Raw genomic sequence first — 26,056 nt, 5'->3', positions numbered from 1 at the left:
CAGTGGAGACAAGAATGAGTCAAACTTTACTCTCAAGGAGCTGGAAGTCCAGTAGAAGCATAAAGACTGGCCTAAAGATAGCTATAATGACTACACAGATGAACAGACGGTGCTGTTGAGGCCCAGAGGCTGAGTGGCCAGAGGCCTGGGGAAGAATCAGAGGTCTTAGAGGTCCTGTTTGAGCAAAGCTTTGAAGAGGAAGCTTGAACTGTAGTAGAGAGGAAGGGCATCCTAGACAGAAGGATTGATGTGCCAAAGGCAGGGACTGAGGGGAGGATGGATCTGATCATTTTTGTGCACCAGAGATAGGGCTGAGGGAGTACACCAGTGCTGGATTTTTGAAGAGCTTGAGATGTCAATCTGAGGAATCTAGAGATACTTCTGTAGGCATCAGGGTTCTAACAGAAGTTTCTAAGCAGGGGAATAGCATGCTTAGACATGTTTTGTTTTGTTTTTTCAGGCAGAATGTGGACAGTCACCTATAGGAGGAAAGAGTGGGGATGAGGCAATCAGAAAGCGGAGTCCAAGTCAAAGATGGTTCTGGCCATGGAATTGATGGTGGCAGAAAGAGTCTGACTTCAATGTCATTGAGTAGAGGGTAACACCATTAACCAAGATTGGGAATTTTGAGAAGCATGGTGAGTTTTTGTGTGGGTGGGTGGAAATCTGGAAGAGCAAAATAATGGATTCTTGTCTTGGAGATGTTGAACTTCAGGTGTATCCAGATTTCCATTTGGATGTGTCCAGTTGGCAGTAGGAAATAAAGGCCTGGAGCTTAGGAGGGGTGTCTAGACTGGAAAAACCAGCTGGAGTCATGCAAATGTGGGAAAAGGAGTTGAGATGATAATGTTGGCTGAGATCACCCAGGAGGCCTTGAAGCTGTGAGATGGGAAACAGAGTTGGAACCTTTAGGAAATGTCAGCATTTACAACCAGACGATGATGGGAAAACCAGAGGAGCAAACAGGGAGGGAAAGGGATCCAGAAAAGTGTGGTACTTTAGCAACTGAAGGAGAGAGAGAATGTCACCTCCATCAAGCCCAAATATCACCTTCTCAATGAGGTCCTCTGCCACTCAAACACAGCCCTACTCCTTCCCCTTCTTGTTTTTCTTTTTTAAATCCTCACCTGAGGATATGTTTTTATTTGTTTTCAAAGAGAAAGGAAGGGAGAACTGCCATTCCCAGTGTGAGAGAGAAACATCAATTGGTTACCTCCCTTATGCACCCGGACTGGGATTGAACCTGAAACCTGGGCCCTGACCAGGAACTGAACTTGCCGCCTTTGGCTATATGGGATGACACTCCAACCAACTGAACCACCCGGCCATGGAGCCCCTTCTTATTTTTCTCCACAGCACCTACACCACCTGTTACAATGTGCAGAGCACCTGGGTTTGCAAGACTGCTCTCCTTAGAATGTAAACCCATGAAGGCAGGGCTTTCTGTCTGGCACATAGTTGGCCCTCCTATATTTGTGGAATGAATGAGGTCAGGCAGGATAAGAAATGAGCATCTTCTGCTGCATATCAAAATGTGGTGGCACCTGTGCAGAGCACAATGGCTGGGAGGGGTGCCGGACTGCAGGGGTTTGGGAGTGAGTGGGGCAGGGTGAGTGATGGAAGTTGAAAGTGTAATAAGTCCTGTGAGAAGTTTGGGATGAAGAGAGGAAAACATTGGGCAAGAGCCAGAAGGGGTGAGAGATTGTTAGGTTTTTGTTCTCTCTTGTTTATATTGATGAGGGAAATTAATTGGTAATATGGCAGGACTCAGTAGGGGGTCAGTTGTTGAGAGACAACTAATGGCAGTTGTCCCTGTGAAAGGGAGGGACAGTGCTGGTTAAAGTCAGAGGTGTAGGGGCCAGGCCTGTGAGGGAATACTCAAACAATGCCTTTCTTTACTCTGTGAAACTGAAATCTCTGGCCTCTGATACTAATGGGGTATCTGTGGGACAGGAAAGGGCATGGCACTCCTGCTAGGAGATGCTCAGGCCTGGCCCACCTGGGCTCAGATTCCTCCCTGATGCCTGCATAGGTTTGAGGCACCTACCTCAGTTGCAATGGACTTGAGTAATAAGGGGGTGCAGGTTGGGAGACAAGTGTCAAGCCTAAAAATGCCACCAGAAGTTTTACTATTTTAAATATTTGCTAGTGGACAATTGGCAATTTAAAAAGGTATATTCTGCAAACAATGCAACAATGGAAGCTTCCACATTGGATAAACTCATTGCCTAGAGAGGTGTACGTGTGTACACAGGGCTCTGTCTGTACATGGCCTGGGCTGGCCTATGGTGAGAGAGAGGAGAGAGTGCGGAACTACCAGGAGGAGATGAAAAGAGTTGCAGGCGCAGCTGGATCCAGAATGTGTGGGCTTAAAGCATTGACTGGCATTTCTACCAGATTCCCCTGATTTCCTGTATAAATCCTTCATTTCGGATGGTTTTGCAGCCTAGCCTGGGCAGCTTGGCTTGGAGGCGCTCTGGTTCCCTCAGCCCAATGGTGTCAAATGGCACCCCTCCCGGGGTTCAGCCCATCTAATTGTCAGAGCTCCCTTTCAAATCCAATGTGCTGATTGTCACCTTGCCTCCCTCTTGGCCTCTTGAGGCGCCACTCCCACCAAGGCACCAAGCAAGGTTAAGAGCTAAACCTTTTAACTTTGGAGAAACTGTAGGTGCTGCAGGAGGGACACGTCAGGGCAGGATCCCATTTTTCTAGGAAACAAGAAGCGAAACGTGGGGCCAGGCCCTCAGACGCTCAAAGCTTATGCACGACTGACCAGGAAGCCACGTCAGTACCTGCAGCAGATGAGAGCCCAGCTCACGGCCAACGTTGTCCAGGGGGCTGGTCCGACTGGAGTGGCCCCACGCCTCCCCGAGCCCTGTGGAGGCACAGAGACACTCGTGAGCAATGGGACTCCAACCCTGCTGACAGTTTGAGGCTAGTCTCACAGTTATGTCACACATTCAAGCTCACACACGTAACCAGATACCATTGGGCTCCTCTTGCTCTCTGACCTGGACAGCAAAGAACGGGAGCAGGTAAATGTAGGCCCTGCCCTCTCAGTCTGAGCAGAGGTCAGACTCCCTCTCCCAGATGGACCTGGGCTTCTCAGGGAGGGCAGGGCCTGGCTGAGCATCCCCTGGGCAGGACCCCAAGTGGCTGAGTTTGGGGACAGTCTTGCCCTGAAAGAGCCCCTTACACTGCACACCAGCGATAGCTATTGCATAGGTTCCCTAGTGTTCTTAGAGGGGTGAGGGACACTATTTGTCACCCAAAGTTTCATCATCATTCTTACCAAAAGGCGAATGTCACCGATGGCCCAGAGGGACATGAATCCCTGGGCCAGGGCCAGCTTGTCCCTGGTGAGCTTTCTGATTGGCAGCAGGGCTCTCTCTCCAGCCATTCCCCTCCCCTGGGCCTCTGACTTTAATCCCCTTCCGAAAAATTCATTTGCCTGTGCAGATGACTCCCAGCAGCAACACACGCTTGCAATCCTTCTTTGCCTTTTCCTTCCTAGCCCCTCCCCACCTTCTTACGCATCCTAATCTCACCTGCCACCCCACCCCGCAAAAACACCACACAGGTTTTTTTGAGATCAAATACTTGCAGGTTCTAACACTGTTTTAGCAATATTTCCATGACTTTCTGAATATAGAGAATTAATCACTTTCTCTACTTTCCAGGTATCATCTTAACAAATATAGTCCCTTTCTCTCCACATTAAGATTGTCCCAAGTGTTGTCACAAATAATTTTTCCAGTGATGCCTAAAAAAATAAAATTCTCAGGATGCTGTGGCTGTTTCCCCCCCCCCCAATTAATATGGAGAAAGAAAATGAAAAATCAGGTAGAAGAAACTTGCCCAGACCGAGGTTAAACTTCTTATGGGTAACATCTTGTAAGAGTGTTGCTGCTGAAATTAATTTAACTAGGTAAAGTCTTTTATGCTTACACCATTACGCAAGGTTTAACATGACCAAAAAAAGAGGGCAATTTACTGGGGAATGGGGCAAATCACTATGAAGTACACAATGACGATCACACCCCCATTGTAATATGGGGTTGTGGGTGGATCTTTCAGAATAAAACATGGAGTTGGACTCTAAAGTGTGTTGGCCAGGAGCTGCCTCCTAAGCCAACGATCAAAACCCTGGTAACGAATAACCGTGAGCGCCCCTTAAGCTCAAATCGGGTCTTTCTGGGTGTTTGCACATCTAAATAAATCTAACGATTTCCCCACCGCTCTGCAAACACTGATGCTCCCCGCCTTCGCCGGGTCTCCTCTCCCTCCTTCCTCACCCCCGCCTGCCTCCTTAGCCCGCCCCAGTGTCCTTCCCCAGAGCGACTCCGCTACCCTAACCCCTTGGTGCCCTCCTGGACGGTTGGGGGGGGGGGGGGGGAGCACCGACACTACAGCCTGTACACACACACCCCTTGCTCTGTCACCTTCTCTTTGTTCCTCCCGTCTCAGCCAAACTATCCTCCTTGTTTTCTGGCACAACGTGTTCATGTTTTCATTCCCTCTCAGATACCCACCCAGAAGGAGTGACAGGCAGGTGGCCTAGGGAGGCCGCCCTGGGGAAAGGGGAAAGAATCCTGCTTGGAGGGGATGGGGCGGGGATGGGGCGGGGGGCGCTGGCCGGTGCATGTCGGGGGCCCAGCTGAGGCCTGACAGCCCAAAGCTTCCCCACGGCCCAGGGGCAGGGATTCGGGTGCAAAGAGCTGGCTGAGGCAGCGTTGCTTCTGGAGTCGGGGCTTCCGCAGCTCCCCAAAGGGGGCAAAGAGTGCGCTTGGGACCCACAAGTGTTTTTATTCTAAAATTATCAGGTCCCGCAAAGCGGCTGGGACACACCCGGGACCAGTCTCCCGACCCGAATCGTCTGAAAATCCTCCAAGCTGTGCTGAGGTTAAGGACCGGTTCCGAACTCGTGGCGCCCGCCTGGGCTGTCTCTCGGGTTGCGGCCTCCTTAGTGGGAGCCTCCGGGGGAAACGAGGCTACCCCGCAGGTTAATGAACAGCCCGCCGCGCAGGTTAGCGGCCCCCTGCCCTCTTCCTCCCCACCCCCACCTTTTAAGGAACCTTTTGCTTTCACGGAGCATTGCCTTTGCTTTCTGTTCCTGGTCGAAATCTCCGTCACACGGCTATGTCTGGGTTAATGTTTTATAAGGGACTGGCTGCCTTCATCTACCTGCGGGCTTCCCCGCTCTGACGCTAGGGCTGAGCTCGCCCTTCAGCCTGCCCGGGACACCTTCTGAAGCCCGGTCACGGGTTCCACCTCCGAAAGTCCGGGCGTGGGCCGGGGCCCCCTCTCCCCAACCCTTCCCTTCCTGCTGCGGTGACGGGCTCCCGCACCCAGTTTCACTTGGCGAGGGGGGTAAGCTGAGATTTCGTTTCTGCACTTGACCTACCGCAGAAAATTCGCAAATCCTTTGATTGTCTGTTTAAAATGAGGAGGAAACCAAGCTCCCTTTGCGGCAGGATTTCAGTGGGAACAAGATCTAAAGATTCTCTTGTAATTCGGTGAGGCCGAGGGAACGGGGTTTTGCAAAGGAAAAAAAGCAGCTCTGTGAGGGAGGCGATAACTAAATCGGGTTTTAGACAAAAGGATTTGCCCCAGCTAAAGTGGCCCAAGACAAAGGAAAGCATAATCTATTTGGGAAGATTTCCAAGATATGCTACATTAACCTCAGCAGATAAATTTTGCTTCTCCCCGCCCCCTTCTTCCCTCAAAGTCTGGCTTATCATATTTACATAAGTAGTATTACAAGGGATGTATCTATTATGGATCTAAAGGACTAGCTCACATTTCATGTGAAAACTCCGACAAGTTTCACTGTTGCTTTACCCTCAGTGCGCAGAGGAGCCATTTCCATTTAAATACCCCCTGACCCAAGGATTACCTCAATGGACTGACTGCGCGGGTTTTGTAATTTCCTGAAAATGAGATTTCGATTTATAAAACAAGAAACCAATTAGTAACCAAATGAGGCGAAGTAGATCCACTAAAATTGACCTAATCCCACAGGCACAATTTAGGCCCGCTCTTGGCGAATGAATGATGAGCCCCGGTCTAGCATGAGCTCAAAGCATCGTCCAGCTGTGTTATTGCAAGCAGCAAAAATAAATTGATCGAGCTTTCCTTCGGAATGAATTTCGTACCCTTGACAAAATAGGGTTGACAGACAGGCATCCTCACCTCCTTCACTCAGGCAGGAAGGGGAGGACGAGAAGAGCTTCTCCTTCTACCGCTCTTTTTTTTTTTTTTTCCTTTTAATAAACAAACACTGTATCTCAATAGAATGTGTCCTTCTTGTTGTCTCTCTGGGAAAACCATCTCCGAAATCTTCGCTATGCCTTTTCAGCAACATTGTGGGTGCTGGAGGAGCTCCCCAGGACCAGATCACAGCCTGGTGACTGATGCCAGAAAAGCCCTCCGAGACGCAGACTACGCTCCGGACTTTGGGTCTAGAGGGACTTGCCCCAGCACCTGGGTTTCTCCCAGGACCGACATCCTCGCCCAGCGCACTGTCCAAGCCTTTCCCTGGGCCCAGCAATGAACAGCCTTAGGGCTCCGGGAGCCTCAGTGGCTGGATGCTTGGGGAAGAGAGGAACTGAGACCCAAATCCAGGAGTCACCGGGTAGGAGACTGCTTCACGCACTTGGCACCCCCACAACCCCCTCCGGCGCTGCGGCCCGCCCCACTCTGGCCACCTGGCGGGTGTGGCCGACCTTCTGAGGGCTTTGGTGGCCGCGCGGGGCCAAGCTTTGTCCAGCGCAGCAGCCTGAACCCCACCCACCGTGTTTGCTCTCCACCTGGCAGTGTGCGCTCTGGCTTCTTCTTGTCTGCCTCAGGCATCCCCACCCGCGCCTGGGGATGCACTCAAGTTAGTGTAAATCGGGGGTGGAAACTCTGCGCTCTTGTCGCGCTCTGGCCCCGAGCGAGGGCTTCCCAGTCCGGATGGAGCGTGCGGGCCACGCTGGCTGTGGGCTCCCGAGCCCGCGGGAGAGAACGGAACTGCGGGCCGCAGGCACAGGTGGGGTTTAGCCAGGTCCTAACTAAACCATGGTACACAAGTGCACGCAGGGTTGACAACAGTGCTGAGTGGCTGCTGAAAAGAGTCAAGCGGTGTGGCCGGGACTCTGGGCCTTCGAGGGTGGCCGGGCCGGGCGATGCCGACGGGGCTGTCCCGCGGCGCTGGCGGCGCTGGCGGATCCCACGTAGGTTCTACTTGGCGAACCGGACTCTGACGGCCGCACCACGGCTCGCTCAGGCGGGATTTCGCTTTAGATGATGGCAGGTCCTTGGGGCAGTAGCCCGGGCAGCAGGAGGGCAGCGGGCGCACTGAGCAATCGGGCGGAGGCGTCCTCAAACACTCGGCAGGCAGAGACTCGGTCCATTGCGGAGGCCTTCCGCTCGCGCTACCAGGCTGCAGCCACCCCAGAGAGGCAGCAGGGTCTCAGGGGAGGAACGGACGGACCGCAGAGCAAGACCCTGGCCGGCCGGCCGCAACAATACGCTTCTCCTAGCTGCTTTGGTCCGTGCTGGAGGCGAGGCTGAGGTTTAGACAAGGTCGCTGTCCCTGGTTTTGTCTGAGCCCCCGAGGCGGAGGACTCCGTGCAGGAGCCGCCTGCCCGATGGAGCTACCTGCAGAATAATGTTCGCCACGCAGTTCTCAGGCTCTGTTTTGGTACTTTCTGATTAGCATGCCCATTGCTAAATAATTGAAGGTTCTCACCTCCACAAAAATCTAAATTCCATGGATCAGAAACTGACAATGAGTGGACTGCGAAAACCATAACATAATAGCTGTGCCTAAACATTCTCTTGAGAAAAACCTGGGCCGACAGATAAAGACCTGCAGCAGAAATCCACGGACTTGGTTGTATCTACATTTGTGTCTGCAGAACCTCAAAGCTGCCAAGATTCCCTAAAAGTGAAAAGTCACTCCCTAGAAATCACGTTTGTCCTCAGGAAAGTTGGCCTGATTTTAGCTTCAGGTGGGTGATTATGCCCTGCTTATAAGCATCCCACCAGATACCCTGTTTATGTTGGGGGTTTTGTTATTGTTTTTATTTGTGATCCTTCGTTTAAAGAAAAAAAAGATATTTTTTTCATTGATCTGACCTACAATTTCTAGCACATAAATCTGCCTTGCAAATGCTCTGCACGGAGGTTAGTTCTGCATCTACATTTTAAGTCAACATCAAAACAGGAATCAAATAGAGAAAACCAGCATGGAGGCGTAAACTGTGCTTAAAGGCTTTTAAATGAGAAAAACTTATGTAAGAAAATAAACACGGAAACCTAATGCTCAATCATTTCCCCAAGCAGCAAGGAAAACAGCTTTAAATCACCATCCACGTGGGAAATGGGGGCCTCTTTTTCTCTCCTAGTTCCCCGCCTCAAAAAAATATAAGGCGATAAAGGGTTTCAGTCTTGAGGTGAATAGTATAGGAAAGGTCTGTGGAGGTTTGTTTAATCATCCTTGTCCTTCTAGCCCTTCTGGAGAGTCACTTTCCTGCACAGCTACTAATTTCAATTCTATAATTATTTTTATTTTCCCAAGACATCTTGAGAATGAAATAGTAGTGTGATGTTGCCAAGATTTTGAATGACTATAGATTTGAAAACATGTCCGATCCTTTCGAAGGTTATTCTATAAGCCACTTTACCCCCAGCCAAAACTGTACTATAGCTGAATAACAAATACATATTTCTTCAGTTGAATTTGTCCTATTTTGCACACAAATAAAGTCACATCATCTCTCTCTTTTTTTTAATCCTGCTTTTCTATCTTTGATCACACTTTGATCACATCATACATTTCTAAATGCCCTAATTTTCCCTTTGCAGGGCTATTTTAGAATAGGATATGTTGCCAATTGGGAGATATGCAGTTTTAATGATTTCACAGTAATTTTCCTTAAGTTTTTTTACTGTGAAATCTCCAATCTAATGATTTATTCTGTTATTCCAGACATCCATATCCCGTTTCTTTACTCTCTCACTTCCTCTCTCTCATTTCCTCCTCCCTCAACAGCTCAATTTTACCTATTCAGATAAATAAAAGCTGAGTTTTGACAGAGGGGAGGGTGATATTCAGCAACTGGAGGGGCTAACAATATTTTAGGAATTAAAACATTTTTCAGATGTAAGTATGGAAGGATTTTTGTTTGTGGATTTAAGACTTTTGGCATTACAAACTAGTACAGATGAAATGTATATGAGCAAAAACAATGAAGTATTATAGTCATTGTTATGCTTATAAGATGTCACCAGATTTATAATTATTTTAGATTATATATCTTGCAAAATCCAAGTTACATGTGATGGAATGCTTACCATTATGAAACAACTATCTCCCGTCCTTAAAATAAAATTTTACTGAAGACCTACTATGTGCTAGGATGGTGTCAAATGTAAAAATGAACCATATTGTCAAACAAATTGTTTTCATTTTTCATCACTAAAAAAAGAGATTATTCCCCCATATAAAGTATCCGTTTCTCCACTGCTATGGAGCCAACCTTGTCCATCCCCTGCCTTCAGTCAACAGCTAAACCCAAATTTGGCACCCTCTGCAGGTTGTGCCTGGTTCTTCCTCTTGTGATTATTTTACTCCCTTAAAACTACTGGGTGTTTTTGTTTGTTTGTTTACTACTATTGCTGTTTAATATTTTTAAAGGCTATGTTTGGATTTTGAATTTTTGGAGCTAATCTACCCTCAAAATTAAAACCTCATCCCTAGCAGCAGCTGTTCAGATGACCCTGTCTAACTCACTGTGTGGAGGCTGTGGGGTGAGTTATGAGCTCAACAGTAGCTGGAGAAATAAATGATGTGCCCAGAGTTCACACATCGTCCATCCCCTCCTCCCCATAAACTTACACTCACCCGCTGAAGGGAGAGGAGGGGCCCAGGGCTTGTGAGGAAGGTGAGGGGGCTGCAGAAAACACAGTGGCCCTTAAGGTAGCCACCCGGGACCAGCCTAGCCAACAACTAGACTCCAGCCAGAGTCTTCGCCAGTGCTCTCTTTAAAAATAACAAGTTGGCTAAAACAGTTTACTTTTTGTTCCTCCTTTTTTTGTATCCTGAGATTTACAATTTGTGGAGTTCGCACTTAAATAAGAAAGCTTGCTCTCTTAAAAAATAAAACAAAATGACAGAAACCAGTCCTGTCCCCTCTGGGCCTGGCCAGCATGCCTGCCCAGGGTCTGCAGGACACAGATGAGGGCCCTGGCCTGGCAACTCCCCGGGCTTTGGGGTCCCTCTCTGTGGCTACCCAGGAACTCGGACCTACTATTCTCTTCATCCCGAGATTACTCGCAGCCCCACAAGCAGCACCATATGCTTCTTCTGATCAAACAGCCAGCGACATTGGCACTGATAATTGATGAGACCCGCTAGAAATCACGCAGAAAGGGAGCCCACTGAGACCGCAGGGGCTGACAAATCACGGCTAATAATCCTGTTAGGAACGGAGGGAACAGTGGAGTTCGCAATAGCTTTATTTTTATAAAGTAGGCGCTGACAGTATAAAAGACAACAAGATCTCTTTTTTAAACATAAGGCAGTGTAGCATCATAATAATGTTCCCACTAGCAATTCTCAGCAGAGTTTAATGGGAAATGTGGTTTTTAATGTATGTCTCCTCCTTTTTTTTTTCTTTTTGGTCTTTACTTTTTAGGTACTTTAGGTTTTTATTTCTTTCCTCCTGTAATTTCCAGGGTCAGAAGAGACTATTCAAGGAACTGCTTTAAGACAAAACAAGTATAACACTGCCTGTAGTTTTAGGGTAAAATTGAACTATAATTTGAAATTTCTCCTTTGGTACCCCTGACTATTTGGGTGCATGTTTTGCAAGATTTTGATTCAGATAATAACTTTTAGTCAAGATCAAGCAAATTGAAAACTCCAAACCAAATAATGACTATTTCCTTTCCAGTATTCTCTCAAAAGAAAACAAACCCCATAGTCAAAATCAACAGTAACATAAACCTCTCTGGGTCAAATACTGTAAGAAGTTCTGCTTTGTAAACAAACAGGGTGCTTTCTCTTGGGTTTTTGTTTACTCGGCATTCTCTCCTTTACATTTCAAATCCCCTTCCTCAGAAAAGACATATCTAAAATGTATATATTTTAAATCTGTTGATGTTATTTGAATGGGGGTAGAGAAAAGATGGGGAAGTAGGAGAGAGAAGTGTCCTTTTCCCAGTGAGTATAAGTGGTTTTATACAGGAGAATGTTTTTCGAAGGCTGCTCTGTTCTCACACAGCGAATCTTCATCATCCAAATACACATTTTTAAACCATGTCAACAACTCAGCTCAGCGATTCTAACTTCTAGGCCTTATAAGATAACTTTTCCAGGACCCCTCTGCCAACCTACCTACCACCTGGAAGATATTTTCTAAGTGGGCGAGCCATCTTAATTCAATCTTATGTATTTCGGGACTAGCCTATTATCTCAGCGATAATATCAAACCCAGAGTTGCAAATCACATGCTCCAGAGTTAGCTTCAGAACCTGTGACTATCTCAAAAACCCAAGATAAATTTGCTCTCGGCAGTCAAAGAGATTGGGTAAATTCAGGACATATTTGTTCATGAACATGCTTGCTCCTCCATTGCAAAATTATAAACATAGAGAAATTATTATCTAGTTTAGTTAGCTTCATTTACACGGGGTCTATCTATACATAGCAAAAATACAAGAATTTGGCAGTGTTCCTGCCTTCTCCTAGATACAATTCTAATGAGAGGAATGAAGGGGAAAAAAAAAAGTCATGTTTGGATTAGTAGTACTTCCAATTGAGCCCCGTATCTGAAGTGTTGACAAAAGCAATGTTGGGCTACTTCCCAACCAAACGTATCTGATGGGCTGAACAGAAAGTATTAATGGGGAAGTAGAAAGAGCCACAAAAAGGCAAGAGGATTTCTAAGTTCCGAAAGGTCCTCAGTCAAGCAGCCATGCTAAACTTCCCTCTGCAGAGAGTGTGTGAAAGAAAGTATGAATGTACTTCTCTGCCCGTGTGGTGGCTGGCAAACCCTCTACCCCTTCTGTCTGAAATTCCATCTGGGCAAAGTCACTTACCTTCTGGGAACACTACTCTCATTTTGAGATAGCTGGTGGTGAGTCTGATTATGGATGCTTTGTCCAGCTGCGAGGTGATAGCCGAGGGCAAAGGCAGTAATTTAGCCAGTTCATAGAATTCACTGTTTTCCTTCTCCCTCCTCGTCCGGGCAGCATTTTTGGACTTCTCTTTCATTGTGTCTCGTTCCCCCTTTCTTCTTACAACATACGCTCCACAGATTCATCCAAAACCAAAATAAACTTTCAATTAGAGATCATTTTTGGGGGGGGGGGGGGGAGGGCAAAAAATGTAAAGCAGACATTGAATGAAAAGACGGCTGTCTTTGCTTCGGTGTATTGGTGGTGGTAAAAGACCAACGCAGAGAACAGAAAATATTTTCTTTGAAAATACGGGATGCAAGGATAGGAAAGCTGCCGATCCGATCCGGAGCAATCTGGGCGACCCTGGGAGTTTCTGGATGTCAGATGCCAGCAGGACCCCTGAGGAGCCAGCCTTTCCTCCGGTTCCGCGCTGCGAACCCCGGCCCCTGGAAAAGCGACATAATAATCCCCGACGTTTGCTCTTCGGGCCCTCGGCAGTGGAGACGGCGCCGGGCCCTTTTGGGGAGAACAGGACAGCCGGGCGACTCTCTCAGGCCCCTGTGAAGACAACAGCATCAGAGCGTCAGAGATCGGCGGCTCCGCGAGCACTCACGCCCTCCCCCGGGTTCCGGAAAGGGCCGCGGCTTCCCTCGGTATTTTTGTTTGTTTTGCAAAGTACGGGGACATCGGCGGAGAGACGGAGCCCCGTGCACAGGACGCCCGCTCGCGCGCCCTCGCCCAGGCCCACCGCATTCTCCAGCCCCCCGGGAAGTTGCCCAAACCACGAAACGCCTGTTTTGAAGAGACCCCGCCGCCGGTGCCCGCGCCCGCCCGCGCCCCGTGCAGGCGCCCGTCCCGGGGAGCAGGTCTCCGCGGCTCCGAATTCCGCCTCCAGGCCCCCCAACCTTGGCAGACCTGCAGCTTGGCCAGCTCTCCAACTCGGATGGGAAGTCTCGGGGATTCCGCAAAAAGTGGCACTTACACATCAAGTCCCGCGGGACGCCCGAGCCGACCCAGAGCGCTCCCTGCCCAGCAGGGGCGGCGCCGCGCCGGGCCGGCCGCGCCAGGTTAACAGGTGGCACGTTCGCGACGGCCCCTCGCCGGCGCGGGGGCGGGAGGCGGTCCGGCCCGGCCCCGGCCGGAGAGCTGCGGTGCCACCCGGCAGGCGCGGGGTGCGGGCCGCTTCACCTACCTTCAGTCCCCGCCGGCGGCCCAGCGTGCGGACGCGCCCGCCTCTTAAGGACACTCATGTCTACGGGCCAACTGGGCAACGCGCGGGCCCCTCCGCGTCCTGCCGGCCGAGCAGCCGGGAGCGCCCTGGCTCCCTCGCCTCCCCGGGTCAGGCACTGGGGGAGGGTGCGTGGGAGGATGGGGATGCGGGCTTTGGGGCGCGTGAGGCCGTGTGAGAATCCTCCTCCTCGGGAGTTGCTACGAAGCCAGTATTATTCCTCATTGGAAGCCGAAAACGCACCCCGCCCCCCCCCCAACTTCTTTATACCTTTCGGGGTTTAGCTTCAACTTCACTCCCGGGCTCCCTTTCTCCCGCCCTCCCTTCGTGGCATTCACAGACCTCCTCGCTTCCGATTGGTCGGGCGCGCCTCGGGGCGCGGCGCTCATTGGCCAGACGAGCTGAGTGACGCGAGCTGAGTGACGCTCCGTTCCCCGCGCGTCCCCGCTCCAGGCTGGCAGCCTTGCCACCCGCGCTGCCGCCGCGCTCCTAACCAGCCCCGGGCACCGGTGTCTGTGCTCACCCGCAGCCGCGGCTGCTTCGAGCCTCCCCGGCTTTGCGGGCGGCGTGTAGGACCCGCTCTCCCCGCGACCCCTGAGGGTCAGGAGGCTAAGCCTTCGGTCCCGAGCGCGGGCTCCGAAGTGCCGGGGGTGCCCGCAAGGGCCGGGCTGCGTCCCGGGGCCGCAGAGGTCAGGCGGGGGGGTGGGGAGAGGCTGGGGCTCCCGGCGGGCAACGTCGGGAGTCGCCCAGACGGCAGGCGAGGTTCGCCCCAGGGCTGACCCGGCGGCCGCGCCCTTCCCGCGAGCAAGTTTTGGGGCCCGAGGGGCGCTCCGGGCCGGTGTTGGGCTTTCTTTTCTCTTTCACGTTTCTCTGAAACCATGGCGACACCGAATTCATCGCCAGGGAGATAAATATATGTTTTTCAGTGAATCCCAAATTCGAAATGGGTAGAGTTGGGGGGCTGATCGGCTCCCCGTGGAGAGCTCAGCGTGGCGTTTCCCTCCGGGGAGTAGAGCGGGGACCCTAGAGGAGCAGAGGCTACGTTTCAGGCCCAAATGCAAGTAGATAGCTCACATATCCGTCGCGTTACCTGTGAACGAAGACTTTTTGTTGGGTTTTGTTTCAGAAAACAAAAGTCCAACCTGAGTATTCCTCACGGAAAGGATGCAGTCTCCGTGAATGAGTTGAAAGCATTCACAACTCCCCAGCAGGAGCCTTTTAAACAAACTCTTTTAAGTACCATTGCGGACAAATTTTACCTTGGAGAGACCTGCCCGTTTGACTCGCCTTCTCTCTGTCATCCGAGGAAAGACAACGGATAGCAACGGGGAACGTTGACTTGTCCCCCAGGACGGTTTTTGCTGCCTGCGAATCCCTCCCTGCGGGCGCTTCCCCGCTTTGTTCGGGGGCTGCGGGCGCCCCAGCGTCCGCCCTGACAGTGGCTGGAGGCCCTTGTGTCCGCGGCCGTAAGAGGGGGAGAACGCAGCCACGCCGCACGCATCCTCTCCTTTTGGGCTCTAATTGCCGCTGAGAAAACATGCCCTGAAGAGGGCTGTGTGCCATTCTGCTGAGGTTCGGGACCACTTTAAGCGTGTATGTTAAAAAATACAGGCATCTGCCACGTCCTTGCCGCCTTCGACGGCAGTGAGCTCTCAGCACAGCCAGGGCTTTCTGGGGGTATTGGCACATCTGGGAAACACCTGGCAAGCGGAGGTGAACATTCGGGATAGAAAGAAAGAATAAGGGGGGGGGGGGGACTAAACACGGAGACTTTGTAGGTGTTTCAAAACTGGGACCAAGCGAACGGGCTATAATTTAGAGCAGAAGCTGTAGCCCCGTAGAGACCTGGTTCTGGGCGGTTCCGACCACCACGCTTTGTTCTTTTAACAAGAGCTGGGTAGGAATCCAGAGAACTATTATGGCTCCAGTATAGACAAGGTTCTAGAAAGACCAGGTAAGATCAAGTCCCTGCTACAGGTAGAGAGGGGGTGTATGTTTGCAGAAGGCGCAAGGACCTTCCGCGACCCTTCTTTCCCCAGCTCCAGCCTGGACGGACCTTAGGGGTGAAATGGGACTGCCTGCCAGGGGGTGCAGGGACACTTCAGGGGTAAGGAGTGGTTTTCTACTCCGTCTGTGTTCTAGAAAGGATTTCGGTTAAGCCTGCGGTTGCTTTAAACCCTCTCTCTGCTTCAAACGACGTGCAGGTGTGTTCGTGCTTTCTCTGGAGTCTGAAACCCTTGCCACGGCAGGAACCCTGAGGATTAGGCGGTGCCCCCTTCCCCCGTACGGGGGGCCTTTCACCTGGAAGAAAGGCAGTGTTTTGCCTGGAGAAGCAAGATGAGCAAAATGAGTCTGGAAGTCCTGGCACCGGAGGCGAGGTCCTGGGGGCCCAGGCAGTCTGCACCGCCGTCCCAACGAAGCCCAGTTGTTGAAGAACCGAGTAAAAGTCCCTTAGTAAACAAATGGATGCCCCGCCATGTGGTGCAGGCCCCTCGCTAAGTCCTCCGCACACAGCAGTCGGAGCCGCGTTTACCCAGCGAGTGCATTAGCATGGCGGCCGAACACCTGTTTTTCTAATCTTTGAACCTGGGCTGCAGCGGGCACCAGGCTCCCCCACTCCCCGCCCGGCACGGGGACCCGCCTCGCACCCCCGCGGCGACCCCGCCCTCTGCCCCGCACGCGCCCCCAGCCAGCCTGGGGCGTGAACCGGAACCTCGGGTGCCTCCCACGTGTGCTGAGAATTTATGTCGGCCTCTAGCAGGGGACATTTTAAATACGTTTCTTGAGACTAAAAGGCGAATCCCACCCACCTCTTTGTCAATATAAGGGAGAAAGCCCCGGGAAAGAAAAGAGGGGCACACGCAACCCGCCCAGACAAACAGGGGTCCTCAGGGTCCAGGCCGCCCCTTCCCTGCGCGGCGCCTCCGCGCGCAGCCCTCTGGCCCTCGGGGTACCATCTACGCAGCCTCGGAACGCAGTCCTAACGTGGGGAGATGCAGACACCGATTATAAACATCTGGTTCCTCCACCGTCCCCCACCCGGAGGCACACACTCCAGGAGGGCAAACAGCCCAGAGCTACCGCAACGTGGTGCCCCTGGGAGTCGTTTCCACCTTAGGGGCGACTTCGGATGGAGCCCGCCTCTGCCGGCCTGGACGCCGCCACCACGTGCAGGCGCCTAAGGCTCTAGTCCCGGGAGCCATGTGTGTCCGACCCCGGGGATCCTAGAACCAACTTGTCTGTGTGCGCCCGGAACCAAGAAGAGGGAGCCTCCTAGGGCCGCTTGAACCTCTCCCAACATCGGCAAAGCCCAGACTGGAAAAGCTGAACCCCTGGGTTATAAAAGGCCAAGCGAATGCCCAGCGGAATCCCGGGGCGGCCTCAGCGTGCAGCCGACCAGGGCACGTTGTGGCGCCAACCCCTCCTTGGGCAGGGACCTCGTCTCCTGCCTTCTGGTAACTCCTCTCTGAGCTCTGACGCTTGAGCATCTTATCACACCTAAAGTGATTTCTGTGTCCCCCCTCACCCTCCACACCAGTAATATTTTTTAAAAAGACTGCTAGGGGCGCACACATGTACTTCTACACACTTGCACATCACATACACACGATTGTACCAAGCATACAGGCACAGATTTTACTCAGTGGCCAAGGTCAGGATGAAGGATATATTTACAATCAAGATGCAAAAAGATATTCACTTAAACATCTCAGTATGCTACATCCAGATGTTCACTCTCTACCACTGGAAAGGAGAATGTTTCCAGGGAAATATTAGTGTCCAGGGAAAGACTAACGTTGTTGTCTTCCATGTATGGATGTGAATCCTGCTCTAGCCCCATTTTATTACTACGTGTAGACTTTGTGGTGGCTGTCCAGGCAGAAACAAGAGCCCCTTAAATCTTTAACCCAGTGGGGAAGGTCTGCGAGTAAACTAAGGATAGGATGAACCTCCAAAAAGTCAGGCCATATTTAATATTTTAACAATTGCAGTAACTATGACTTATTTGGTTAGGATGTTTTGGAAATTATAAGATATTGTATGCAAAAGTAAAATAGCCCTCTTCTGAGGTACTGCTTCTCAGGCACCTGACTTATTGACTGTTGAAATGTAAATAATAATAGTAGTAGTAGTAGTAGTAGTAGTAGTAGTAGTTTCAGTGGTTACACACTGCTGGGGAAAGGGGAGAAAAGACACCAAGCTGAAAAATAAGATTGGCGACTGCAGGTAAGGTTGTTACACAGTTTCTCTTAATATTCTGGATAATATTTTCCACTCAGATTTTGACCCTGTGGTCTAATTGACCTTGAATTCACTGCTTAGAAAACGGAGTGCTTCTTAAACTGTGCACTGTTGGAAAGAACTGGAAAACTCCAATGCTGAACCTTCTGAGGACAGGAGCCCACAGGTGCATGCTGCTCCACGGGCACTTTTTACACTTTTCCTTTCCAAAAACCCAGCTAGAAATTACGTGTGGGTGAGTCATCAAAGCTGGGCACAGAAGCACAACCAAGGCGATCAAAAGTTGAAGATCAACATTGGTTTGAGACCTTGGTTTGAAAGACACTTGGATTCCTCAGGCCAAATCATGTGATGTGTACACTTCAGGAGCTCAGGCCAGGCCAGGGCTCAGGAGTGGAGGTGGGGTGGCCTCAACAAGAGTGAGGGGTATCTCAGATTTGTGTGGATCCAGAGGGTGTGTGCTTCACTCCTTCCCCCTTTGAGAGCCTTTGGATTAGGTCTCTATAGAGTTTCCCCTTTTCTGAGCCCCAACTTTGTACCTGGGACCAATGTATCCAGGGACGATGCAGTGAGAGCCTGAAGAGGACTCCCCAGCCCTCCAGCCTCCAGGAGTGCGGAAGGCATTCCCAGGAGGCGGGTCTCTCTAATCCATAAACAGAGGACCCACCGGCTTCCAGATCTGGCCAAGCTCCAGTCACTTTGGGTGAGGGGCTGGGGAAGTACTGCTTTTAAATGTGGACCTGCCAGACCCACTCTGATTAGGAATCAGAAATGCCTGTTGCACTAGAGAGTTGGCATTCGGTAAACTGTGGGAGGGGAGGGGTGATACGAACACCAGGCAGCTCTGACAGGAGCCTGTGAGAAGGAGCTCAGAGCCAGAGAGGCATGGCAGCCGCCTCCCACCGCGCAAGGAGGGCGCATGTACCCCCCTTTACACCAAGCTGCTTTACCCAGCTAGGGGCACGGTCTGACTGCTGTTGCTGCGCCTCCAGGTCAGAAGCCTGGAATAGCTGCCGCCTGAGCCTGCCCTCCCGGCGTCCCGGGAAGTACCTCCGTGCTGGCCTGGGCCTTGGACCAGTGGAGGCCACGGGCGTTTGGGGCGCATTTCTGAGTCCCGCCCTCGCTCTCAACTCATCATCTTTGGGCTGGGACCTGGGGATCTGCCCTTGAACACCTGGGCACCAGTTGCTCCTGGAGGTTTTGTAACTTGAGCGTGGATTGGAATTGCCCGGAGGGCCTGTTACAACGAGCACTGCTGCCCCCACTCGCAGTTTACCTGCAGATCTGGGGTGGGACTCAATAATTTGCCTTCTAACAAGTTCCCAGGGAATGCTGATGCTGCTGGTCAGGAAACCACACTTGGAGAATAGTAGCTTTAGTCTGCTTTGTCAAGGCTTGTCTTGGGAGAAGACTGTCAGGAGGGAAACGATTGGAAGTGATGCTCCTGCTATTGTGGGATCTGGGGCATATGGCATAAACTCACCTGACCGGCTACTTGAGATTAGGGGTGAGGCTCATGGCTGTGCTGGGGTTGGGCCTCTGAAGATGGGTCATTCCTGCCTCCTTAGCAGAGATGATGATGGCCTTAGGATAGAGAGTAGGTTCCCTGGAACCTAGCCAGGCCACCCTTCAGTGGGGAGTTTGGCCTTAGAAGGGCAGAGAAGTGTTCGGGGCACCCCCAGAAAGTTTCAGGGACACAGCAGGGCTACAGGGAAGAAGTCAAGAGGGTTGGGTCAAGACCAGGGGTAGAATACACTGGAAAAAATAGCTGATAAGCACTGGTTTTCCTTTCTGTCCCCAAACCATTCCCTAATTTTGTCAGAGTACTTAAGCATGAAGAGTCCATTATATGTGTAGTGTTGGTGCAGGGGAGCAGTTCCTGGAGGAAGAAGGCCTGCTTGTGCCCATTGGGCCTCTGATGGTTCGGCCTCCTGTGCGGGACATTATGGATTATGACTGCCAGTCCTTGGGCACTTTTGTCATGTTTTTATATGCCTCTTCCACCATAAAAATATTGAAGATTATATTTTATAATTGGGTTGGTATAAAGGTGAGTGTAATTCAGGCTGGATTCATTATCATATACTCATTATTTGTCTATTTATTTGTTTCTTCTGATTGTAAAAGAAATTGAAATATTCTGTGGGCTCCTAAAACTATCATGGGCCCTGGACACTGTGCCTATTGTGACAAATGGATAAGTCAGTGCTACTCTGAGGTACACGGGGAGGATGGGGGTGCTGGGCGTGCCTGTCCCAGCTGTGGCTCCTAAGCATCTTCGGGAAGCCTGGAGAGAGGTTTGGTACCAGGATATGTGTCTGTGAGTCACAGCTCTATTCGGTGTGACACTGGCCAGAGCAGCAGCGCTCCCACTGCACAGACCCTCCATCCTGCTTTAGCCACGTCCTAGGTGAGACCCTAAAGCTGGTGGAAATCCAAACAGATCAGGTTACCAGCACCATTCCTTATCTTAGCACCTGGCCTGCTTCACTTTTTTAAAAAATTATTATTACCTGGAGAGCAAATTATTAAGTGAAATCCAATTTTACAAGGCTCTGCAAACCAAACAAATGCACCTTTGGGCTGCCAGCTGGTGTCTGCGGCTCTACAACTATTTAACTTTTTATTATCTTCCTAGAGTTGCTTCATATATATTCAAGCAAACATCAACAGTGATATTTCACACACTGTTCTGTACCATGTTTTTTTTTTTCACTTTCCATGACAGCTTCCTCACCCTTTCTTTCCGAAACATCTGAATAGCATTCCATTTTAAGGAAATATCAGCATAAGTTAACCTATCGTCCAATGAGGGCATTTAGGTTGTGTCCCATCATTGCTATCACAAACAACACAGCAATGAGTAACACTGTACACACGCCATTTATCTGTGTACAAGTGTAACCACTGGACAGATTCCCAAAGGTGCAGGTGCTAGGTCAAGGGTATGTGGATTTGTACTCCTAATAGATACTGACAGATTGTCCACCAGAGTTGTTCCAATGACACTCCCATTGGCAATGTGGGAGGGTGAATGCCTCTCCACAGACTTGCCATAAAGCATATTATAACTTTTTTTTTTTTTTTTGTCAATCTGATAAATGAAAAAAAATCACTCTGCTTTTAGACTGTTTTTCTTTCATTGTGGAGGTTGAAACAATTATTCATATGCCTAGGGGCCTTTTGAATGTGTCTCCCATCATTGTCTTTCCAGAAACATTTGAGGGTGGGCCCTTTGGCCATTGAAGTGGGTTAAGGTCCCTGGGTGGGAGGAAGAGCTGGGACTTGGCTTTTAATGGAGATGAGGGTTTCTTAAACCCCTGGGGTAGAGCTCACTAGAACAGTGGGGAGTGGAGACCATCAGAAATACAGGGTCAAGGTTCTGGAGTCCACTACTAACACTTTTTCCTCATATGAAACATTTAATACTGTATAATGCCAAACAGAGAAGATAAATGTGCAAATGTGATTTTAATGTGTCTTCATCCAACAGATCTCCTGACTAATTATGATAAATTATATTATACATATGTTAAAATAGTGGTTAATTTATGGATTCTGTATGTTTTGAAATTCAGTTGACCCAAGTTGATATTTGATCAACATGTTTTCGTATTTTACCTACAAACACATGGGGACTTAACCACAAAAACGGCTCAAGTATTAACATATGCCAACCAATCACTTCTCATGATTTAAACAAATAACTTGGAGGGAACAAGGGAATAGATTCATTCTGGCAGCAGTTTCACAGGAGGAAAAGCTGTAATGGTCTGGTTAAGAATCTAAATAAAAATGATACATTGGAGGAAACAGAGGAAAATCAGCGTACTGCAAATGTGCAGCCTATCCTGGTTCAAATCTGCTTTAATATTTATTTTCACTCCTGGAGATCCAATAACTTGTTTGTGAAGCTAAGTGTCAAATGATAAGCCATCATGTATTCTCCGGGAATAATCAGAGTCATAGAAAAGAAACCATGATAGCAATGGGATTGTTTTACTCCAAACCAGACAGCAACATAAATGTGTGTTAAAGGTGATGTGAACTCTGTTTAAAATGTGTAATTTCTTATTCACTTTAGGGCTTGAGTATATTAGAATTATTAACATAGTTTTATATCAGATCTCTCTCTCTCCCTCCCTTCCCCCTCTCCCACCCCCATAAGAAAGACATGATAATGAGAAACTATTCCAGCAGGAGGAGCTGGTTTAGAAACAAATGGATTCCATGGCAACTCCTGACTCTACATGACTTCTAATAACTGGCATTTCAGTTGGAAATTGTCTATGTGATATTCTGTCCAACGCTGGTGCTTTATGTGGGGTTTTCCCTAGTTTACATCTCAGAAAAGGAGTCTTAACCTCCAGTTTCATGAATAAGCAGCAGCAGCAGCAGCAGCAGCAATATATCACCACCTAACCATGATGCAGCCAGTGATTTGTCAAGTGTTTCTGGTTCCAATTTTCAGACTAGCTGACAGAGATGAACAATGAATGAGAAATGTCCAGAGCTGGTATCACATAGTGTAGAAAATCTGGGAGGTGTGTTCCACTGCAAATTGACAGAGTCAAATGTTCTCATTCAACTCAAGAGAGCGTTTGCATCAGGCTCTAGACAGCAAGTCATGCATGTTGGGCTGTGAGTCACAGAGCACTGCACTGGGAGAGGAGAAACTAAACATGGACAAAATTGCCAGAGTTCCCCCTTCCTCATTAACCAAAACAGTCTGAGCTGGTCTTGGAGCTGAGTTGATCTGCTGATCTCCTAATGAATATTGGCACCACTATCATGGTGACAAGTAGAAAAATATATAAAAAGATGAGTTTATAAAACCTGATGTGTTAAGTATTCTATAGCTTTTACTGGGACTCAGGAAAAAAATTTCGTCATGCAAGGGTCAAGTGATTGCTTTTAGAAACACTGCAAGTCCGTGAGCCAGTGTAAAGGCGAGGAGGAGCTCAGCTTGTGTTTCTGGACTTGTTCTAAACTTCAGGAGATTGTGCCCCTCCTGGGAAAGTCAAGAGTAAAACTCAGCGATGACTCCGTCCAGTGTCCTACACAGAGAAGGTGCTTTTTCTAATTTGTTCAAAGGCACTATATCATATAGCACCTGCCCAGCTTGTTGATTCTGAGCTCGTGTGACACATGTCAAAGAATGTTTATTAAGATGCATTGGAAACGATCATGCCTGGGTCTCGGTGGTTAATGAGTGACCAGCAAATAATGTTTTATTCCAGCGAAGTGCAAAAGTGGCAGTGACACAGCAAATTTGTTTAGTGAGGGCATGCTCCAGAGAAAGTGTGAGAGTGAAAAAGGAATGTTACCGTGATGAAGAAAAAGAGAGAATGAGTGACGTTTTGCAAAGAAGTTGACATTGACATGTACAAAATGGTCTGAAAATTGATTGGTCAAAAGCAGAGGAAAATGGCTTAAAATAGCTGAGTATGTTTATTTTTAAAACTCTATTTGCTAAACAATTAATTTATGCATTTAAAAATAACTTTTAAAAAAATCACACTCGGTTCGACTAATTGGAAATTTGAGGAAAGGTATAAACCCACGGTAGCCCCGTAATATTTAACGTATTATTATACTATAACGATTATGCTATAACTATAGCAGTTACCCAGTGATCAGCAATGCTGCAGCTTACAGAGGTCCTCACATCTTTCTAGCTAGAACGAGCTGAAACCTGACCAGCTTTCAGGTTGTTTCAGTGTTGGAAGCACCTGTGCAGGGAGCAGAATGTGGAGGGATCTCAGGGAAGTGCCTCCCTGGTGCCCAGCCGCTCTAAGAATTCAGCATGGGAGGAGTTTGTTGGAATTTCTATGGATTGGTGTTCCTCAGTATTTCTGTGAGGGAGGGGTCAGGTGGCATTTCTCCATGTTCCGAAAGAAAGGCTGAAGGACACTGTGCTGAGTAACTTCTCCAGAACCACTCAGGAGTAAAGTATTCCCAGACTTTCCCTTGAAAAGGGATTGGAACTTTTAGCAAAAGACCAAGTAAAAAGGGGTTATGTGTGTTGAAAATAAAGAGAGCAACTCAAGAGGCAAATACGCTCACAAAACCAAGGAGCAGAAGCATCTCTGGGCTGAAAGGAGAGGAGCTTCCTCACTGGCCTGGATTTCTTCTGGAAGCTTTTCTTAACTTTGTTTTGAAATCATTATAGATTTACAGGACATGGCAAAGAAACGTACAGGAAGTCTGGTGCACCCTTCACCCAGCCTGCCCAGTGTTAACATCTTGTATGACATTTAGTACATTTCAATGCCAGGAAATTAACATTGGTACAATCTACAGAACTTATTCAGGTTTCTCCCCACCCTCCTCACCCACCCTTTCTCATTATATGCAGTTTTGCCACCTGTTTAACCTAGTGTAACCACCACCCTGATTAAGATACAGAGCTTAACATCACTTCAAGTGTTCTTCATACTACCCTTTATAGCCACACCTGCTCCTTCCCCCACCCCATCCCTAGTCCCTCCCAACCACTAATCTGTTTCATAGCTCTATAATTTTATTAAGAATTTTATATAATTGGAATCATATAAGATAGAACCTTTGAGATTGATGCTTTTGCTCAGCATACTTCCCTTGACGTTCATTCAAGTGGTTATATGCATCAAATAGTTCATTCCTTTTTATTGCTAAATGGTATTTCATGGTATGGCAGTGCCCTGGTTTGTTTAACCATTCAGCCTCTGAAGGGTATTTGGGTGGCTTCCAGTTTGGGGATATTATGTAAGAGACACTATGAACATTTGTATACACATTTTTGTTATGTTTTTATTTCTCTGGGCTAGACACCCAAGAGTACAACTGCCGGGTTGTATGGGAAGTCCATTTTTAAGTTTTAAAAGAAACTGCCAAACTATTTTCCAGAGTTAGTGTACCAGTCTACATTCCTACCAATGATGTATGAGTAATCTCATTTCTCCATATCCTAGCCAGCTTTTGATGTTATCATTATTTTATTTTATGACAGTCTGATATTGGTATGCTGTTAATTTGCATCTCCCTGATGGTTAATGATGTTGAACATCTCACCATGTGCTTATTTGCCATCTCTATATTCCCTTCGTTAACATTTCTGTTCATGTTCTTAATGCATTTTTAAATCGTGTCCTTCTTTTTTACTATTCCATTTTGAGAGTTATTCATGTGTTCTACTTATACAAGTCCTTTAATGGATATGTGATTTGCAAATATTTTCTTCCCAAATTGTTTTTTATCTCTTTTTTAGGATCTTTCACATAGCAAAGGTTTTAAAATTTGATAATGTCCAGTTTTTCCATTTTTCCTTTTTGAAACAAAGGAAAACATCATCTACCAAGGAATGCCACTGTCAAAACCACACCTCTGTGATGCTGTTTTATAATTGCAATGGGGAGAAAGGACAATTCCAACTCAATAGATGTATTTACTGGGCATCTATTGTGTATCATGTACTGCTTTGTGTATCAGGATTTGTCAGTAAACAAAACAGTAAAGATTCCTACCCATGTGGCACTTATGTTCAGAGAGGGGCACATAGGCAATGAATGTAATAAAAAAGTTCATTGCCTAGTAGGGGAGAGGGTTGTAAGTGTTGTGGGAAAAGAAAAAGGAGCAAAGGGTGCAGGGTGTGGGTAGGAGATGTTTGCAGTATTAAATGAGGGTGTCAGGGCGGCTTTGCTGAAAAAGTGCAACTTGAGCAGAGTTGAAGGAGGTGAAGGAGTTAGTGGAGCAGATGTCCGGATGATGGGATTGCTGGAGCGGAGACCCTAAGGGAAGGGCGTGCCTGGAGTGCTCATGGAACAGCAAGAAGGTCAGTTTCTGGAGCAGAAGGGAGTGGAGAAAAGCAGAATGGAGGAGCAAAGGCAAGAGAGGCAGATCACAGAGGGTCTTGGAGGTCACTGAGAGGACAGTACGCTGGATGAAGTAAGGATGTGTTGTAGGGTGTTGAGCAGAAGGGTGCCATCATCTGACTTGGTTTTGACAGGGTCACTCTGTCTGCTGTGTTGAGAATAGTTTGAAGGAGGCAGGGGCGGAAGCAGGGAACTGTGTCAGAGGCTACTGCGGGGATCCAGGAGAGAAAGGACAGTGGCTCCGACCAGGTGGCAGCAGCAGAAATGGTGAGAAGTGTTTGAATTTTGGACATATTTGAAGGTAAACCTGGCAGGGCTTTCTAATTAATTGAGTGTGCGAGAAAGAGGGAGAAGGAAGACTTCAAGTATAAAGTTAGAACATGGCATAAATGTGACCCAGAGTACAGAATGAGAACATAGACTTAATGGAAAGAGCCAACAAAAGACAACAAAAAAGGTCAGTTCAGTCTTTGTGTGTGTGTCAGAGGGTGGAGGGGGTGGGGTGGGGAGGGAGGCTTAACAGTATTTATAAAATTTTTAAATGTATTTATGCTTTTCTCCAAAA

At 48.6% G+C, this 26,056-nt stretch overlaps 1 protein-coding gene across 3 annotated transcripts in view; it reads right to left on the bottom strand.

Moving 5' to 3' along the window:
• SIM1 (SIM bHLH transcription factor 1) overlaps positions 1–13,613 on the bottom strand; it is a 74,208-nt gene extending 60,595 nt beyond the window's left edge. The window contains exons 1-3 of one of the 3 annotated variants that reach the window (XM_070418021.1): positions 13,361–13,613; positions 12,088–12,726; positions 2,793–2,875 (exon numbers count right to left, since the gene is read on the bottom strand). In XM_070418021.1, the coding sequence (XP_070274122.1) occupies positions 2,793–2,875; positions 12,088–12,262 (258 nt within the window). In that variant the 5' untranslated portion in view covers positions 12,263–12,726; positions 13,361–13,613. Of the gene's footprint in view, positions 1–2,792; positions 2,876–12,087; positions 12,727–13,083; positions 13,199–13,360 lie in introns of those variants that run through there. The other 2 variants (XM_070418023.1, XM_070418022.1) reach the window with 2 other exon arrangements.
• Positions 13,614–26,056: the final 12,443 nt, after the last annotated feature.

This window comes from Myotis yumanensis, unplaced genomic scaffold (assembly GCF_028538775.1).
Source record: "Myotis yumanensis isolate MYYU_CA2020_CCGP unplaced genomic scaffold, mMyoYum1.0.hap1 SCAF_6, whole genome shotgun sequence".
Taxonomy (NCBI): domain Eukaryota; kingdom Metazoa; phylum Chordata; class Mammalia; order Chiroptera; family Vespertilionidae; genus Myotis; species Myotis yumanensis.
Note: the sequence above shows the minus strand (reverse complement) of the source record. Positions and strands in the feature narration are given on the sequence as shown.